General features: G+C 40.3%; 1 protein-coding gene across 1 annotated transcript in view; it reads right to left on the bottom strand.

Annotated features, from left to right (window-relative positions):
• Nucleotides 1–21,034, bottom strand: part of CRYL1 (crystallin lambda 1) — a 60,800-nt gene that overhangs the window by 24,918 nt on the left and 14,848 nt on the right. The window contains exons 4-5 of the mRNA XM_086613438.1: nucleotides 7,589–7,750; nucleotides 3,270–3,464 (exon numbers count right to left, since the gene is read on the bottom strand). Of these exons, the coding sequence (XP_086469564.1) occupies nucleotides 3,270–3,464; nucleotides 7,589–7,750 (357 nt within the window). The remainder of the gene's footprint in view (nucleotides 1–3,269; nucleotides 3,465–7,588; nucleotides 7,751–21,034) is intronic.

The following is a 21,034-nucleotide window of genomic DNA, read 5'->3' as shown; positions in this document are numbered from 1 at the left end:
AGAAATAGGAGCACTGATTACTTTATGACGTGTAACTGTAGACATACAATACTTTTTCAGACCTTTACAACCACTAATAAAACAAGTAAGCTTGAAATTATGTTTTATGATTCTGTCTCATTGTTCTTTTACAATAGTAAAAGCAATATACAGTTATTAGCATGAAAATACCAGTGTTCGTAAGTAATTTCGTAAGAATGTCTGTGTTCTGCATCCAAGTTGATTTGGGACTACCTCATCCAATACATGCAATTTACATATCTAGCCCCAGAAGGATTAATGGCGTGGTCACTTTGGACAAGAATGCTCTATTAAAATGTCTCTCCTGCTAACATTCATAGTTCACCTTCCACTCCCAGTGCTTCTTAAGGTAAGGAAAGCTTTTGTTACCAGAAGGAATCAATGTGAGTAAAACTTGATTTTTAGGAGCCTCTCAAAGACCAAGAGTTGGGGAGCCTGATGTTTTCAACAATAAGGTCTGAAAAGTGACTTAATCAGAAGCAACAAGTATTTTTTCCCAATTTGAAAGTGGAAATACCCAAAGCATATGACTTGCAATAAAAATGATTAAGTTGGCAGCGCAACAGTAGAAACACAGAAACTGCCCCAGGCCTGCAGCTCTTACCTATCTGCAGTGATTCTCCTCTCATCAAAGGTACTGTGTAGCCTGAAGTCACACAGTTGATACTATATACCTTTGATAGGTGGTATTTGTCCAGGCTTTTGGAATGGAAATACAGCCAAAAAGTTGTTACAGTGTAAGTGTGTATTTGCCTGAAATGCAATAAAAATATACAACACCAGAACAACTTGGAAACTTTGATGATGCACAACAAAAGCGACTTTCATGATCTGTCAGTGCTTCAGGCACTATTTTGTTACTATTCACATACCACCTCACACACAAAAAAGTGTCCATACAGGTTCATACTAAAGGTTCACCTCAAATCAATACCTCTTTTCCAACAGCAGCCCATGAAGTGTTCTCACACTTTTTCCGTAACTGAAGACCAAACAGAGTGATACTTTTAACGATATGCACTGCCTCAGCTCCCAGCAGTCCAGTCTTCGAGACTTCAACAGCTGGAGGTTGCTTCTGCATGGTTTTCCTCTAACACAAGTGTCTAAATGTTCCCTGAACCCATTCATATTTTTAACATCCTAGGTTTCTACAGCAGTGACTTCCACAACTCAGTTTATGCCTCTCAGAGACATGAAAGAATCCTACTGTATTTTTGAGGCATTACTTCCCTGGATACCTGTGCTGACCAAGGGTACTGTATCAATATGCCCACACATTAGCAGACTTACTAGTCCACAGTTTCCCAACAACACTCTGAACTCTTTTAAAAGAGCTCAGATGTAAGTGCTAACTTCCATTTCTGCAGTATTATGCTGGTTGGTGTGTAGAAAGGTGCTTAAATCAGTATTTCATCAACTTGATATTTGAGTCTGGGGATTCCCAGTAAGTTCCATTTCTCCTCACAGTCTGCCATTACTCACTTACTTCTTCCTGCTCCAAAAATCTTGTTCTTAGCATGACTTGTTCTATTGCTATATCAGATCCCTTCCTTCCAAGGTAAGGTTACAGTGTGGGAATCGACTTAATGAATATTGCAGCTCAGTTAGCTTTTTCATCATGAACTTATCTTTTGTTCACATTTCGTAACAGTCATTTTTACCTTTTTATTCTCAAAAATCTTTTTTTCATCCAGGGTTATTAGGGTTTAAAAAGCAATTTAGAGGTTACTATCCTTTCTATCCTGTCTTTCAACATGATCATCATCTTTGAGGAGGGCCACAAAGATGATCCGAGGGCTGAAGCACCTCTCCTATGAAGACAGGCTGAGAGAGTTGGGGCTGTTCAGCCTGGAGAAGAGAAGGCTCCAGGGTGATCTTATTGCAGCCTTCCAGTACTTAAAGGGGGCCTACAGGAAAGCTGGAGAGGGACTTTTTACAAGGGCGTGTAGTGATAGGACAAGGGGCAATGGATTTAAACTAAAAGAGGGCAGATTTAGGTTAAATATAAGGAAGAAATTCTTCACTGTGAGAGTGGTCTACAGGCACTGGAACAGGTTGTCCAGAGAAGTTGTAGATGCCCCATCCCTGGAAGTGTTCAGGGCCAGGTTGGATGAGGCTTTGGGCAACCTGGCGTAGTGGAGGGTGTCCCTGCCCATGGCAGGGGGGTTGGAACTAGATGGTCTTTCAGGTCCCTTCTAAACCTAATCATTCTATGATTCTATGATTGCAGCTTGCTGAAGAGGTTTTTCTTATATGTTAAAAAAGTTAATACAAATTCCTCAGTATAACAGAAACCTTTTTTTTAGTTTAAAGAAACATCTCCAGTAGAAGATCAGTTCCTTCCTAACAATACTGTACCTTTTTCACCACCTCCTTTATATTGTTTTATTGTGTTGCTAGTGGAAGCTAACTAGAGATAAGCCAAATCAGTTCAGCAACTATGTTTAGATAATGCTTTGGAAAAAGTTGCTTTGTTTATGATATGTTAATATTACCTTAGTTTCAAGATCTTTACCTGTATTTGTGTGCACGGTTGTTCTAAACAGCTTGAAAAAATAAATTCAATCTCCATGACAAAAAAGCAAGCCCTACTCAAGCCCAGTTCAATCTCTTCTCAACAAATTAGCAATAGACTCATAATTCAGCTCTTCCTGATGAAAGATCAGACTTTGCAGCACAGAACAGGTAACTGTGGGAAAAGCTGAAGGGGCACAACAAATGATTCTCATCTAGAAGTCTGAATGGGCAGTAGGAGGAGAAATCTGTCTTTAACTACAAGTATCAAATAACTGTTGAACCTATGAGTACAATTCCTCAAAGGCAAAAGAGAAAACCATTTAAAATATTATGTTCATAACCACTGTATTAGTAGGCCAGCAACATTCAGAAAACAACAGGAAATGATCAAGCAACCTAGAAACAAGAAAAATGAGTATTTTTATTTCTGTGCTTTTAAGATTGTTCTTTTGATTGTCCCGAAAGTGACAGTATTTTGAAAAGAAAGCAGGATAAAGGATAGTTGTTATGATCATATCACTTGGTTTCTCCCAGTCTTTGCTATTCATAACTGACATCACATTACTGTTTTTAAGTTACACATTAATATATGTTTCATGTTCATAAGGGACAGTTAAACAAAGATGACACAAATTCATAGGAAATTTAAATATACAATCTCTCTTGTCACATCTACAAAGCCGGCAGCGTGTGTGCAGAAATTGGAAAAAAAATACAGTATATATACATACACCCACAAGTCTCCAGGCTTCACTTATCACTGCATACTGGAGCCGGTTCAGAACAAACCCTTCAATTTCTCTGTTTAGTTTAACAGGAGATTGACCAATCTTCTTCATTAGGGCATACGTTCTCTCTGTAGTAGAAGGATCTGTTTCTGGATGAGGAACAATTTCAACCAATGGCACAAAGTAAGGCGGATTTACCTCAAGAAGAAACACAAAAGAAGAACGTCAACTATCAACAGATTAACAGAAAAAGTTAATATAAAGCATCTTTATAGCTTGCTACTAGCGTGGACATTTTCCAGTGAACACAGTAAGCCCCATCTTCAGACCCTGAAAGACTTTACCAATTCAATAAAAGCTGGTGTATTGATTCAAATTAAAAAAAGTAATTAATCTTGCACTAAATATAATTCTATTTAACCCCAGCAAAGTTCATGGAGCTAAACTAAAGATGACAGCACTCAAATAGTACTAGAAGACTTTATAATGACTTGAGTAACTCATGTTTTCTCAATATTCAGGCTGTTTGTTGTTTTAAGACACAAGGCCACCACCTGTCTTTCCAAATGAAGCAAGGCATTTCCTTTTAGATATTCAGAAACTTTATAACAAAATTATTGCTAAACACCACCTGCAAGATGCAACACTTAATAGATAACCTTCTACTGGCCCAAGCCTGTAAATATATGCCTAACACAGTAACAGATCTCACATAAAATATACTTAGAAAAAGTTGCAAAACAGGTTACCTTCACATACTGTACTTACTTAAAAAAAAAAAAAAAAATAATTACCCCTCCCTGACTCTTCCCAAATGTAATTTTTCATCAAGTCAAGACCTTTGTGTAATGTATTTCTGAAGTATAAACAAAAAATTCTAAAGAACATCCTAGAAACAGCTGAAAGTTCTTCAGGTCATAGTGCTACAGGCAGTAACACTGCCTGCACGTTTTTTCCAAAAGTAGCAGTTCTTCAACCATATTGTTTAGGTGTTAAACTCAGCTCTCAGCCTAGTGTCCAGGCAATAGGACGAGCTAACATATCATAAATTACTACCAGAAATAACATTGACATCTAAAGAATGGTAATTAAGTGCTGATTCTTTCACCATTCTCCTTTATAGTCAACTGCTCTTAACTGTCCTCATGTAAACACAAGCACCAGATTTAGGATTTAGTCACAGTGACATGCCAGCAGTCTTTCCTCTCTGCATGTTCTTTCTTTTCAGTACTTCCATGGTTCCTTTTACTGTAGGGTCTGACCAATGCAAAACCTATTGTAGGTTATGTCTGCTCTAACTACTGATGTAACACACTTACTTCATCCCCTTTAAAGTGCCTTGTGTTCCAGCATAACCTTTATCACTCCAGTCTCTTTGGCAGTGCCACCACGAGCACTGAGAAAGGCGTGATGGACACCATCGCAGGCGTGGTGCCAGGCAATTTAGCAAGACCCAAACCACTGCAAGCACCAAGAAGTTCTCTGAAGGCTTTTCTAACCCTTACGTATATCACAGATTCCAATCAGGAAGAGGACAAGTTAATTGTTGAGAGAGACTGAGACTATTATAAATTTCTTCCAAGATTAGTGTTGACAGTCATCTTATTCAAATATTCTATTTCATGAACTTGGCACGGGGACTATACGGGTGTGTTCAGGAGCACACTGAGAAGACTTAGGAAGACAATTTTTTAGGAGTGAGATAATAAGACGTTGGTAAAAACTAAAAGTGATACAATGTGGATGAAATTGGGGGTGGGAGAAGGTTTCTAAAAATGAGAAGGGGAATGCAAAGCCTTTCTTCAGGGAGAAGAGCTTACATTTCTCAGCCTAACAAAATGAAAGCTAAGAAAGGATATGACAAAGTAAACATGGAGAAAGAATTAAACTACACAAAAGCTGCCAACAAACATCAAATTAATTTTAATGGACTGTCAATAAGATTCAAACAAAAATTAGAAGACGCAAACAACTTCAAACAGGACTAGTGAAGTTAAAAAAAACCAAACAACAATTAACTGATTGAGCTTAATATCTTTTTAAGGTGATTTGAGTACACGGTTTCCTGTAGAGCAAGGGACTTCACTCAATGGCACACAGTCTCCTCTACCTCATTATTTCTAGCTGTGTGACCTAGCAGGCATACACAGTACACAAGAAATGAACTGCTCTGCAGAAGACCTCCCCCGATACACTGCCTGAGACTGCTTACAGAGAACAGCTGTGCCTGCAAGTATTGCATGCACTTCTATCCCACAGCTGTGCTATACGATTTCATCTTTTTTTTCCCCTAACTACTGAACCTCTTTCTATGTTAAGCAAAAGGATGAGCTCCTTCTGCCCTTTGGGCATTTAATTTCATTTCTCTTCAACACTCTCACCTGTGCCAGAGGCTTTACAGCTTTAGCTTTTAATTTTTCTGATGTGTCAAAACTTCTTGTTTTCACAGTGCCTCCCAGAGCTGCTTGCTTCCTGCAGCCACCATTCCCCATGTCCCATCATCATGTTCAAGATGTTAGTAAGGCCATGGTTAAAACAAAAAACACCGAAAGCCAACAACTACTACAAAGCAAGCATGTTTCCTGACATAACAGATGCAGAAAGAGCCCTGGAAGAGTACACTGGCTCACAGCTCCTCCAGTACGCTTCCCTTGGAGTGAAGCTGAGATTACTAAAACAATAGTCCCAGTTAGATTGCAAATCCACTAGATATTTCAAGGCACTCCAGTGTTTGCTTTGGAAAAGACATATATCCTTACAACAGCAACCTAGAAAATGTTTATGCAGAGACTAGCTACCTTTCCAGATCTGATAAAACCTGGTTTCAGAAGTGGCTCCTATAAGACTACAGTTCAGACTAAACAAGTCAACTGGTACAGACTAACTTGGGAAACCGGTAAGAAAGAGTAATGTAAAAATCAAAGATTGACGAACAGTCAGAGACTAGGCAAAACCCCAGTAATTGGTTAAAAACAATAAAATCATAGCTATAGTTACTCAATACAGAAGTCTAGAAGAGACATTATTTTTTCTCGTGCACTACAGAAAGTTACAACCCTGGAAATATGAGATAAGGAACTACTGAATTTTAGACTGGAGAAAAGCTAAACCTAGGCACAGATACATACTTTGAAGTTTAACTTTTTTTTTTTTTTAATTAAAAGGAGATGAAAACTAATTACACGGAAAGAAACCAATCCTTTTGTTCCTTTTGCTTCCCAGTCACTTCAATGGTGGTAGTGGAGGTGTGTCAGAAAGGGATTGACCAAAAGCTTTGACACTGCAGCATTAGGCTACAGGTAACTGTAGAGACATTACAGTAAAGTAGTGCTGTATTACTCTGTTCACACTGCCACTCTTGAGCATGCCCAGGGAACTGACATTTTACTTTACAGCCTGAGGAATGCTCTGGAGAGGCAACATGTAGTTACCAAATTGCAGACAGCAGAGCAGCACCTTTCTCCACATATTGCAAACCTTCATATCAACAGTCCTCTTAACTGATCTGTCAAACACCAGACTGACGTTAGGCTAACAAATTCATTACCTATTAAGCAGTGGAAAATAGAAGCAGTAAGAATCCCAGTGATCAAGACAAAATGCTCTTGCACACTGAGGAGAGATGTGATAAACTGCTGCCTGGCAGCCCCATATAGACCTCTACAGAGGCTCACAGGTGACCTTCAGAATTTTGAGGTTCTGATGCCACCTCTAGTCGTGCCATTCCTACATCACTGCCCTGTCCCAGCTGGTCACAAAGCATATAAATTCAGCTCCAGTATAATTTGTTCCATTTCATCCACCTGCTTTTTCTCTTCAGGTATACTGCTTCTGCATCAGAAGTCTGAAGAAACCAGTCAAAACCTTCCATCTTTCATCAACATTACCTAACAAGCACATGCAGCTCACTGTTTGGATCCTTACTGCTGCCCAACAGCAACTGAAAAAGGATACTAGAAAAGATTAATGATGCCACAAGGGAATTTTACAGGTTTGTCTTCAAAACACAGGATTCCTACGTTTTGACAGCCAGTAGTTTTGAGTAACACACAACAATATGAGCACAACAGCCTACACAGAATGTATCTTGAGCCAACGGTATGAAACACACACACATCCTCTCAATTTAGTAGATGGTGCTGCTCACCAAACTAAAGCTTTTCTGAGAAGTCAGGCCCCTGCACACTAACAATGGCACATAAGCACTCCAAATATTCTTCTATATCCCTCAGCCTGCAGGGAAGAGCTTGGGAAGCAGTTTAGTTAAACATCTCTATTACTACTACTACTACTATGGAAACAAAACATGCCGTCATACTTACAGGATGTGACACAATACACTGCTTAACATGCTTAAGGCCAGTGAACAATTTGCTGGGTAAGAGACAAGAGGTCGAGCTGCTCAAGATAACATTGTCACCAATAATAAGATCTAACTGACCGAAAATCTTCTTTTTCAGTTCCAGGTTCTCCGGAGTACATTCCTAGAATAAAAACAAAAAGCAGTATTAGAAGTCTTTCAGTTCAATAGTATTTGTCCATACATTTCAGACTTCACTGATCCCACTTTGACACCTAGGAACTCAGCACAAATCATCTATTATAACCAGCCTAGATATACCAGTGAGCCATAACACAAAAATACCTTCCCACACATAGAAATGGACAGCCTGAGAGTTTCTCTATAGCAGAAGATGGACCATCACACACCACAGGAGATTTAACACAAATCAAATGATTCTGCTTTGTCTAACATACAGACTTTTACTCGTGCACACAGAAAACATAGCATGGAGGAATAAGACCTGGTCTCTTCACCCCCCCGCCAAGAATCTCACATGATAGAAATCAGTATTCTTTCTCGGACAAGGTGGAAATGAATAGGAGTATCTCAAAAGAATAAAAACGTATAATCTCCAGAACTATGGCAGGAGATTCCAAGGTACAGGTACATGAACCTGCACTGCAACATCTCTCAGTGACCCTTGCATTTAAAAAGCTTAACTATCTCCATTCATTTCAACTCTGAGAAAGATTTCTGAAGTAGAATACACGCTATCAGAACTTCTCCCAGGGATACTGAACATGTTCAGCTCTGCAGTATTGTGTGAAATTTCACATGTATGAGCCAAGAACCACAATCTACAGTCACTAGAATTTCAAAATTATCCCCAGGAGCTGCCTGAGGGAGAGCATGCAGAAGTCCACCAGTCTGGGAACAATGAGCACATGGGAGAGTAACTACAGTGGATTCCACAATCAACAGGAAAGATTTCAGTCTACAAGAAGAAAACAGGAATAAAGCCAGCTTGTGTTCTGGGTTTTTTGGAAGCATTTGAAAAAATTCAAACATGATACAAAACTTGCAAAACCTCAGCTTTCCCCTTAAAACACACAGAAAACACCTGCTCTTTTCCAACTCTAACCTTCTCCCACCTGTCAGTACTTCATTCTGTCCTTCCTGTTACACTGAACTGCACATGAGGGTAGGGAAAAAGCTCTATGTTTAATATAACCCAAAATTTACATTTAATACCTGCAGCTTCTGTGGCAGGAATGTCCAGGTCCAGAGTTTTTAACCCAGTAAATGGGTTAAAAGTAATTTGAAATCTTAAAAAATAAGTTGCATGGAACAGTACTAAAAGTTCCACAACTTAGAAAGAGATAAACAGGGTCATTTAAGAACTCTAGATAGAGCCCAAAGTAATAGTGGCCTTATCAAAACAAAATGATACTCTGCTTAGAATTTGAGGATTCCTGCTTGTTGGTTACTTTTAAATAGTTTCTTTTAGCAAAGCCAAAGATGAAGAGAACTCTGTTCAAGCTAATAAAAGAGTTGCTCTGAATAGGTTTATTGTGAACTTGAAACTCTAAGCCTCCTCTCGCATCGGATGATAATCAAAAAGGCAAACTCAAATCTGCTGGAAACTCAAACCTGCCATGGTTACGTAAGGTTTCTGAATGGGCCATTTGCTTGAAGTTTCTCGTATAGTGTCACAATTGTATTCAGGTTGTTGGATCACTGCAATAAAGTTTCTGTCCTCATCAGGCATGCAATTATTTTCTCAGAGACGACACCAATTCCCTGAAGAACATGGGGAAAATTAAGCTCTAAACAATCCATTTAACAGTAACCTCACTTGCTGTCAGTTATAGAGCCTGGAGAGGTCTGAAGCTATTCTGTTTGCCCTGAGAAAGAAAAGATCAAACAGTGAACAGATAAGATATGGTTTTTAAGCTACCACAGTCTCTCTCAAAAGAATCAGTGCAAAGAGGCTAGCACACACCTCTACGCATTTTAAGTGACACTGTATATTTCTGTGCCCTTTTTGTAGAGAAGATCACACTTCTCACTTGCAGTGAACAGTACACCTTTATTCCAAGGCTTGAGCACCTGAACAAGGTTGCTACTATCTGTCTTCCAATTTAAACTTTATTAGACATCACTTTTAACAGCCTGATCAGAACATGACAGTTGCTAATTTTTAAAACCTACCTCCTGGAAGAACTGTATTAAATTAAAGGCTTAAAGGTAATAGGCATTACACTATTCAAATACATGCTCAGAGAATACATAATAGCTACTTGACCAGCCTATGAACTCTTAAAGAACTACACAAAGATAAACATGTACCAGACTCTCTCCCCAGCTGACAACACTGACACCCAAGTTGACTAAGGTCTAGCTGCCCCTAATTAAAAAGTTGCACTCATATGACACAACTCCTTGAAGGCCAGTACATAGAAAGCTATGGAGTATTATCTGTTTAAATCCAGTGTCTCTGTTTCTGTACAGGCTTTTCCACCATGCTATCCGCCATCTGTGCTCCCACACATGTCCGCATTCATCTAAGCGGATAACTTCATTTACCTATATTTGAATGCTGGCAGCTACCCAGATTCTTCCTATCCATTCTCAGATATGCCAAGTGAGCAATGCATCCATACCACCTTCTAGGAAACAATCCCCAAAACACTATCTTGCAAAATACCTTCTTCTTACGCTAGCAATGGGAATCGCTGCCAAGGCTGTGGATTTATGAGCACTGGGAGGTGAAAGAAACAAAACATGGCCAGAAGTAAAGCACTGCAATACAGTGGTAAGGTCCTAAAATAAGTGGTATTGTCCTATACAAGCATGGTAGTGCAAGATGAAAGCCAAAGATTTAAATCAACACGGAGAATGTCAAAGATTAGCAACTATTCAGCAACAAGCAAGCCACATTCTGTAAGAGCATCTGGAGATGTTGTCACAGGGAGCCTCATCAAGCCCACTCAATAGCAAGTATGGAGTTTGACGGTAGTCACCACGCATAAGGAATTGCTGAGTAAAGACTCTGAAAGCCATAGCTGCACAATGACGAGTTCCCATCTCCTGACTAGATTCCAGCTGCTGCATATTCAAAAATTAATCAAGAAAACACTTCCTCCCTGGAAATCTTAATATGAAGATTTGTGCAATGTAAATTCCTGCAAGTGAAGATAGATCAATCTTGAGCTCCCCTAGACCAGCTCTCCTAGACCCTCTTTGTTCCCAGACTGAATGTTCTCTAAACAGGTCAAAGTTGTCTCTCCTGAAGACCAGGATTGTGATCCCACTTTTTGTCTTGCTTCTCTTCTCAGGATCCTCAACTCCACCACATTGCAGTCACTGCAGCCAAGGCTTCCCCTGACCTTCACATCTCCAACCAGTTCTTCCTTGTTTCTAAGTATGAGGTCCAGCATAGCACGTCCCCTGTTTTGCTCCTCAATCACCTGTGACAGGAAGCTACCATGAATGCATTCCAGAATCCTCATGAATTGTTTGCACTCTCCTGCATCTCTCCAGCAGATATTGATGTGGTTGAAGCTCTGCCATGAAGACAAGGGCCTGTGAATGTGAAGCTTCTTCCAGTTGTCTGAAGGCAGCCTTTTCTTCCTGATCAAGCGGTCTGTAGCACACATCTACCAAAGCATCTCCCACACTGATGGTCCTGTTAATCCTGACCCATAAGCTCTCAACTGGCTCCTCGTTCAAACTGAGGCAGAGCTCTGTGTAGGCTAGCTCAAAGATTTAATAAACACCCTAAGCACTACTCCTCTCCTACCTTCATCTTGCACCACCTCACCCCCAAAAGCTGCACTTCGCTGCCATGCTGCAGCTGCTACAGCGAGAGTGCCCTGTAGCCTTGCTGTACCCACAACCAAGGTACAAAATTATTTTCAAGATTTCAGTGACTTCCCTCTTCCCAGTAAATTCAACAGGGCTTCAAGTTGCAGGAAAACTGTTTAGAGCCATAACCACTTTGATTGCTACAAGGACGCTCGTCATCTTCTGCATTTAAGTGAAGATCTCCCAACAAGCCACAAACCCTGGCTCTGTTCCTCTATTTATACACATCTGATTTACAGCATTTTAAGTGGTCGCAGCTTTTCCGTACTGCAATTTAGCTGACAATTTTGAGGCGTTTCTGTGGAACAGCTCCCAGAGTCAAGTGACAGCAATCCTCTCCTCTTGTAGAATGAAGACGTAGCAGCAGCTTTCAGAGCACCAAACTATCTCACAAGCTGGACCCAGACTGTCAGCACTCCTGGCAAGAGCAACCACGTTACATCCAGCTTTTTGTGGGAATATGAAGATCTTCACAGGATTAAGAGATAAAAGAGTTCCGAATCTCAGAAAAGCAGGTTTTCTGAAAGTTTTGGTGCCTAAATCATTCATACAAATACTTTCATTATCTTCTACAGTTATAATCCACTAGAAAAAGAACTTTCCAGAAAATACTTCAGGGATAATTGCTTTATTTTCAAACTACCAAGTCACTTTAGAACGTCATATTTCTAAAACAGCCTGATTAACATAAACCTGCATAAAGGAGGGATTTTTGGATTTTAAACAGCATTCAGGTTATCTGTATAAACACAGACATTAAAAATACCTGAAAGGAAGACTTAGAAATCTAACCAAATGAAACAAAGATTTCAAAGCACTATTACTACAGCTAGTGACTGCACAGTCAAATGCAACTATTCCATATGATTTTACAACCTCTAAACAACAATAATGAAAAGATTCTTGTAAAAACCTAGTTGGCTTCAGAAAAAAAAAAGGTTGTAAATATGCTAAAATAATCTCTCTGCAAATTAAACCCTGCAATTTTACAACCAATTCTGTTCCCCTCAACGCTATAGGCAAGGTTGAGGTTACTGAAGTTCCCGAAGCAAGACTGCATCTATTTGCTCCACTTGTGGATACATACAGACCGCTACGTTTCTGTCATTACCACAATTTTACAGAATCCATATCAAAGTCAAATTATATTTTAAGGAAAACAGTGTTTAAAATGCTCAGTACTATCATTAGTGTTTCAGTGCTAATTATTTCTATTTAGGCTTTTGTATTGACATGCTTGTTTGGTCTTCTCCTGCAGGGTTTATGTCTATATTTCTGTTCTGGAAGACTGAAGATCCACCTTCTATTAAGGAAGCCAGAGCTTATTTCTTTTGTATTCCATGTCAGACACTGCTGGGCATTCTACTCAGTAAACAAGAATCATGCACATGAATCTGTGGAACTACACCACCTGCAATTAAAAAAAACAGGACATTTTGACTGCAGAGTTTGGGAGTTCAGCTAGTGAAACAAGCAGAAAAATCAAATGGTATTTTCAGTATCAGAAAAAATTATTACATCAGAATATCAATTTTGCTTTCGATATTATTGTTAACCATTACAATTTAGCTCAACTATCTAAATTTTTCCATGTGTTAAATTGGTTTGGTAATTACATAAAATTCAAAATTATTACATGTTTCAAATGCAAATACTTAACTGCAAGTATTTTGGACTTTTCCATCATGCTCCCCCCCAAAACGGTGAAGTAGTTTTAGATGCTTATTCTGAGACACTTTGAAGATGGATAGTATGTGGATATATCCGTATACCAGGATATTAATTAAGACAAAGTGCCAAATGAAAATGCATAATTTCAAACTGCAAAGATGGTGGGGGGAAAACATATTTACTTCAGTCTCCTTTTAGAAAGTGTTACTACCCTCGCCTGAGGGTAAAGGCAGAGACAACAGCTGGACAGGAGACATGCACACTCTTGCTCACCCCTGTACGGGTTTGGGATGCAGCGCAGAAACAAGAGACACGTACACGCAGCTGTTACTGAAGGCGTCCCCAGGCTATTGCACGCCTTTCAGTGTGGTGTCAGAATTCTGATCAATTAAAATGAAGATTAAAAGGGGAAAAGAAAATCACCACAAAAAAACCCCAACAACATAACAACAATCAACAGCACAGACTATGATTAATAGATATGATTATGTTAGAGCATGACTAGAACTCGAGCCCCCAGCAGCTAGGGTCACGGGGAAAGCAAAGGGAGCATCTGGCTGTGCTCCACAGCAGGGAGGTGAGGTTAAGCAGGACTTGGCCTTGAAAACTTGGAGGTGATGCAGGAACCCAAATCATATGGGATACACATAAGGGAACAGAAACTCATCAAGCTGGTTGTCCCTTTTCCCCCTGCAGATATTCATTCCACAGACCTCGGTACACAGCTTCCTCCAAGATAGTTTCAAGCACATGTCCAAATACCAGATCATTAACAAAAATACGTTTGGCAATAAAAGACTCCTTAGACATAAAACAACTGTAGTTAGCCCAAAACAAGCCACACAGCCTTGGAAACCAAGACTTTATTTTGAACCTGAACAAGAACCAGCAGCCTATAAGCCAAGGGTAAGAAAGGAGGATAAGGACAGCAGCTCCTTTAACTGAAAAGGAGACTGACAATTTGTTAATAGCGACGAGGCTACATTATCATCATTTGACACAATTATAAAAAAAATATAAGAGGAAAGACATGGGGTTTCACATCCTGAGGCTAGTTATAGACTTTCTAAAGGGTAGGTATACACTGAAGTAAAATGCTTAACACAGGAGAGGAGAAGGAATCGCATCACATGAGGATCTGAAGAACAGGTTAACCCATTTTTGACAGACAGTCATCTAGGTATGATGGATCCTGCCTTGGGGCAGGGACTGGACTAAGTAACCTCTGAAGTCTCTTCCAGCCTGAGTTTGGATAACTCCGCAGTTGGTAGGGCAGTAAAGGTAAAGATGAATCTTCTGATAAAGGTAGGGTCTTCTTACGCATTGTTCTGCTGAGAAGCAGATTCATCAGGTTCAATTTTGTTTAAATTTTCATTCAAAATGGAGTTATAAGTGTCTTACAGCACATCTACAAGTGCCTGGCTTTTAGAAGAGTGTTAAGTTCATATTCAGAAAAGCTTTAATAGAATTCAAAACCATCAACTAAAGGACAATAGATGAGCAAGCTTATTATGGAGCAGTTGTAGAAGCAGTCAACACACCAGTACTTTCATGGCTAATCTAAATTAAAAAAAAAAAGGTAATTTAGGGCTCTAACTCACTTCAACACTAAAGTGATAACTTCTTAGTTGTCTTGAATTTATGAGCTCATACCAGTGTGAAATCTGATGCTTCTTAAATCACCACCTCTTGAGTGACATGAAAGACTGTCTACCACATGATATTGTGCAATTAAATAACACTTCGGTGAGGTCAAATCCAGCATTTAGATGGAAACATTTTGTACTTTCCTACAGTTCAGAAAAATACCCTGTTAAGGAACCGGAGCAATAAAAATATCAAGTTACTGCCATTTTATACTGTTCAGAATAAATGACTGAATTACAAGTCTCTGTTCAACCTTTAGTAGAAAATAAAAAAGGGATTTGAGGAAGTACTGATTTTCAGAACTATGTTTTCTAAAGGCAGACTTGGGAGGCTTTTGGGGGATCATGTGAGGGTTTTTGTTTGGCTTAGTTTTTGTTTAAAACATATATAAAAAGTTAAGGCAAGTTTTGCTTTACCTAGTGTCAGTATCATGCTGTAAAGAGATCCATCTTTTTCAATGATGTTCATGTGCCCTACAAAACTTTCAAGAGATAGACAGACAAGATGATCAGGCTCCTACAGAAGAGATGAGGATTCTTTTTGTTCCCTTAGGAAAAGGCAGTAAGATCTCAAACAGGTTGATTGAGAAAGGATGTGGGGAGGAAGATGTCAATGGATCAGATCTGCTCTGTTTTCTTCTACTGTGATCCTATCCACCCTAAAAAATAGGGGAAGTGATCTAGGAAAGGCAATGGAGATGCGATACAGCCCCAGAAAGGAGACCAGGGAACACTGAAAGAGAACCTGAAGAGCGAGATTAACTGCTGGGCAGGATGACAGTTATGGCAATGATGACCTCCTGTAACAGGGAACAAAACCATATTCAAGTCTCTAATGGTAGACAACATCACATGCACAGGATAGACGGGGAGTGAATGTTAAAAAATTTGGAAGGACCCAAAGTCCATTCAGCAGCAGCACCACAGCAATGACACTGGCAAGCTGTTTACTCAAACATTGTCTTTCAGTTCAACTCAAACACTGACTTGACAAAGTATTTCACAGTAAGACTTTGAGATCAGACTGTTTCAAACACTGAAGAGTTTTCTCAAAACCTGTGCAAAGACTGAGAGTCAGGTCACATGCTTAAAACTAGCTCCCTCAGAAGCCAAAACATAATTCTGGTGCCTCAAGTCAGTGTTTAAGATAAGTAGGGTAAAGCCAGGCCTAAGGTTACATTTACCCAGCTGAGAGCAAACAGACCCATGTTTGTCTGTCCAGTGCTCAGAGATGACCAGTGACCAGTCCAGAAGAAGCCATGTTAACTATAATGCTTGCACATTCTGCCTTCCAGCAGCTTTGCCTTCATGAAGGCACCTTGTTAACGCAGCTTCCAAACTGTGACAGTCTATCCTATGAGCTCAGGGCAGCTGAAAACATCTTCACCCATTGCTGTCTCCAGATATTCTTTCATCCCCAGAAGTAAAAGGTTCTTGAAAGCCATCAGGGAAGTAAAACAAAAGCTAGTGGTAGAAACCCATACCAGACAATCAAAAGACAAATTCTTATGACAGGAGACATGACACCTATCGTCAAAGCTCTCAAGTCAATGCTGGTTTCCCATTTTGAGGCACCACCAGGCTTTTTGAAAGCTGTTTTTAAGCTGGTAACACTGTTTTTCTACATATTCCTAACTGGAAGAGATAAAAGAGGCAGAAAGATCTAAAAGCGATCAAGCTGAAGATCTATTAGTGTTCCTATCACCAGTTCAAAAGAGTTTGCAGGTGTTGCGGTAAGGGGAGGGGGAATACATCCTCTTTTTAAAGAGAAGGAAAAAAACCCACAACCATAGTGTTCTAAGGCTTCTAGGTGGAGTTCCTTTAAAAGGAAAAAGGATAAATACCTCAGACCAAAAGGTATAAATTATGGGCTTAATTTCATCCCCTTGCCAGTCTGCTTTGTCCCATGCCACAGCACAACTGATGGATTCAGAGATCACCTCTCAGCCACCCTCCATGCCCAGCTTCAACCAGGCTAGCCAGGCCCCAACTCACCGGTGTTCAGGAAAGAGAATATATAAGATAATATCTATCAAGGCATACCTTGTTTTTAAAGGTTCTTGACATTACTGTCATAAATTTCTTCTTACTCAGTTCTTCTAATTATTTCTCGAATCTTTTTCACTTTGTATCTTCACTAATGCAACTTAAGAAGTTCCATTTTTTATTATTATTTTATTTATTTACACCTCATGAAAACGACATAGAAGGCAAATGTCTGCAGAATTTATTCAAGGAGTGCAAACATCAAAGAAAATTTTAAAACTTGAGTGGACTTACTCTACAAAGGCCAAATTTAAAAAGAAGTTAAGATTTAACCAACCGAAATCTAGGGTAAAGAAATGCAGTTCTCATGGAAGTCTTCTAACAAGTTAATCAGTAGGTTATATCATTAAGCAAGAAATGGAGTCCTTCACATTCAACTAACATTAACACAACTGATGTTTTACTTTTTAAGGAACTAAAGTCAGAACACTTGGACTAGCTGTAACTTAGGAGTGCATTTTGTCTTTCTAGGTTCAAAGCCACATTAGGCAGTGTTTCTGAAGTTTAATATTGTTCAGCCAGAAAGTAGTCTGTCCATCGCTGAAGTAAGGCTGTGAGCCTAGAATTAAGATTCTTTTACATCTATTCCACTCTCCTTTAAAGAGCAAATTAAAGACTAGTTCAAATAATTTCATAGAATCATAGAATGGTTAGGGTTGGAAGGGACCTCAAAGACCATCTAGTTCCAACCCCCCTGCCATGGGCAGAGAAATCCTCCACTACACCAGGTTGCCCAAAGCCCTAGCCAAACTGGCCTTGAACACTTCCAAGGATGGGGCATCCACAACTTCTCTGGGCAACCTGTTCCACTGTCTCACCACCCTCTGAGTGAAAAATTTCTTCCTTAGATCTAATCTAAATCTGCCCTCTTTCAGTTTGAATCCATTGCCCCTTGTCCTATCACTACACGCCCTTGTAAAACGTCCCTCTCCAGCTTTCCTGTAGGCCCCCTTCAAGTACTGGAAGGCTGCAATAAGATCACCACGGAGCCTTCTCTTCTCCAGACTGAACAGCCCCAACTCTCTCAGCCTGTCTTCATAGCAGAGGTGCTCCAGCCCTCTGATCATCTTCGTGGCCCTCCTCTGGACTCATTCCAGTAGCTCCATGTCCTTCTTGTGTAGGGGACTCCAGAGCTGAACACAGTATTCTAGGTGGGGTCTCACGAGAGCAGAGTAGAGGGGCAGAATCACTTCCCTCGACCTGCTGGCCACGCTTCTTTTGATACAGCCCAGGACACAGTTGGCTTTCTGGGCTGCCAGTGCACATGCTGGCTCATGTTGAGCTTCTCATCCACCAGCACTCCCAAGTCCTTTTCCTCCGTGCTGCTCTCAATCCATTCTCTGCCCAGCCTGTACTTGTGCTTGGGATTGCCCCGACCCATGTGCAGGACCTTGCACTTGACCTTGTTGAACTTCATGAGGTTTTCACAGGCCCATCTCTCCAGCCTGTCAAGTTCCCTCTGGATGGCATCCCTTCCCTCCAGCGTGTCCACAACACCACACAACTTGGTGTCATCTGCAAACTTGCTGAGGGTGCACTCGATCCCACTGTCCATGTCTCCAACAAAGATGTTAAATAGCACTGGTCCCAGTACCGACCCCTGAGGAATACCACTCGTCACTGGTCTCCACGTGGACATTGAACCATTGACCACAACTCTTTGAGAGCGACCATCCAGCCAATTCCTTATCCACCAAGTGGCCCATCCATCAAAACCATGTCTTTCCAGTTTAGAGATAAGGATGTTGTGTGGGACAGTATCAAATGCTTGTTTTCTATGTGCCTTAGCATAGTCGCCAGGAGGATCTGCTCCATGATCTTGCCAGGCACAGAGGTGAGACTGACTGGCCTGTAGTTCGCTGGGTCTTCTTTTTTCCCCTTTTTAAAGATGGGGGCTATGTTTCCCTTTTTCCAGTGATTGGGAACTTCACCAGATTGCCACGACTTCTGAAATATGATGGATAGTGGCTTAGCAACTTCATCTGCCAGTTCCCTCAGGACCCGCGGATGCACTTCGTCAGGTCCCATGGACTTGTCCACCTTCAGGTTCTTTAGATGGTCTCAAACCTGATCTTCTCCTACAGTGGGCGGTTCTTCATTCTCCCAGTCCCTGCCTTTGCCTTCCGTGACTTGGGCCATGCCGCTAGAGCTCTTGCCAGTGAAGACTGAGGCAAAGAAGTCGTTGAGAACCTCAGCCTTCTCCATGTGCCCACTTACATTGTATAAAACCAGAATGTGATGCTATGGTTTGAAACTGATGAGCTGATACAAGTACCACCGACAGTGTTTCACACATATGATCTGTTACCTACAGGCATACTGCTGCCACTTCATCCATTTTTTAATATTTTATTTATATGCTATTTGATTACATGTCAAGAGACATCAAAAGGGTTAAGGGAACATGAAATAGTACCAGAAAGCCCGAGTTATTCCAGGTAGATTGTTGCTATTCAAAAAACTATCAACACAACACCACTGTCTTCAACTACCTGAAGGGAACACACAGAGAAGCCAGATTCTTCTCAGAGGACAAGGTGCAAGAGACTACAGTTGCAAGAAGGGGAATTCCAATTAGATATTAGGAAAGAAGCTTAACAATGAGGGTAATCAAATGTTGTAACAAGTTACCCAAAGAGTCGACAAGTGTTTATCCTCAGAGATATTCAAAACTCAACTACGCAAATCCTGAGCAAGCTGATTAAGTTGGTCCCACAGCAAGTTGGACCAGATGACTTCCACAGGTACCTTCCAACTCAAAATTACTTTGATTCTGCAACGTTTGCCTGATTCCTGCCATGATCTGATGGTGGGAGGGATGGATGATGTAGCCTCTGATTTAATCTGAAGTAGCATGCAGGACCTTGTTCAAAAATCTTACTGCTGAAGAGTCTCTCTAAGAGTAACAATAGCATATTAAGATTCAACATCTCTGTAGGAGCAACAAGAGCCAAGAACTCCATCACAGTTGTGCTTAGCTTCAAACGAAGATACTAAAATAAAAGTGAGAATACTAAGGAGAGGCAAAGTTGACAATAAGAATCAGACCCTTACAGGTAGCATACAGAGAAAGTAAAGACATCATATGGACATACTAGGCATTAAGAAACACTTGAAAGAGCAAAAGAAAACAGGCAAAACTAGGAGAGTCTACCAGAAACAAGGTGGCAGCCTTCACTAAGTTGGGGCAGAACCCAAATGAACATGGCCATGTGGGACTGTTAATTTGTCAAAGTCAGACAAAACAAAGCAGACTTTCCCCTCCCTGCAATTTACAAGAGAAATAATTAAAAAAAAAAAATCCCTTCCTTCTTCAAAGTGCATGAAGAAGAATGCATAGGACCAAGAGATAATAAGAGCAAAGAAGGACAATCATCTGAAAAACACACACAGAACAGTGATTTCTCTGCAGCTGTTCTGTTTCTCCTTTTAATCCTTGCAGAAGACTGAAGCCTTAATCTTGAGGACTCCCAGGGTCTGTCTCAAGTCTTAGAACAGAGGAGAGGGGAACCAGAACCAAGGTACTAGGACATGTTTTGAATACCCAACAGTGTAACTGTGATATACAACTGCTCACTTGATTATGCGCTATTTTGGTACCAAAGAGCAGAAGAGTGGCAAGCACGATGCAACTTTTAAGGGAACTTCAACACAGATCTCAACAACGAGCCTGTAAGCCTTATCTATCAAGCAAGTAAAGAGAAAGGGTGGCACTGAATGAGTACTACATAAATGGGGAAGAATCAAAGGAACTTTCTCAGAGGGAAGTCCTGACCTAGTAGATCTCTCTAAAGGAAGGGGCAAGCACAGGCACAGGCGTCATGTAGCTGATGCAGTCAGTGTGAATGCCCAAAAGTCTTTCAACAAAAAAATAATAAAAGCCTTCAAGGAAGTTAACTGGTCACAAGTGAGATCACAAGTGGTCCTCTCATGGACAGTAACTAGTAAAGAGATAGTAAGCAGACAGGAGGAAGAACAGTCAGTTCTCACTCAGCAAAAGATGCTGATCAGCACTGTTTCACAAATATCTGTGGCCTTTGTTATACCCATTCATAAATGACCCAAAAGTTAGCTCATAAAATTAAGTCGGTCGTCAGCATTACAACAAACACATATGGAACGACTTCACGCAATTGAATGACTAGATGCTAAATTTGCAAATTAAACTCAGTAAAGGTAGATGATATATATGTGAAAGCAATAATATGAACTGACAAGCTCTGAGCTCGTTACTGATAAAGGAGTAAGATACT

The sequence above is a fragment of the Tauraco erythrolophus genome, chromosome 1 (genome assembly GCF_009769465.1).
Source record: "Tauraco erythrolophus isolate bTauEry1 chromosome 1, bTauEry1.pri, whole genome shotgun sequence".
NCBI lineage: Eukaryota > Metazoa > Chordata > Aves > Musophagiformes > Musophagidae > Tauraco > Tauraco erythrolophus.
This window is presented reverse-complemented; position numbering and strand designations above follow the sequence as displayed.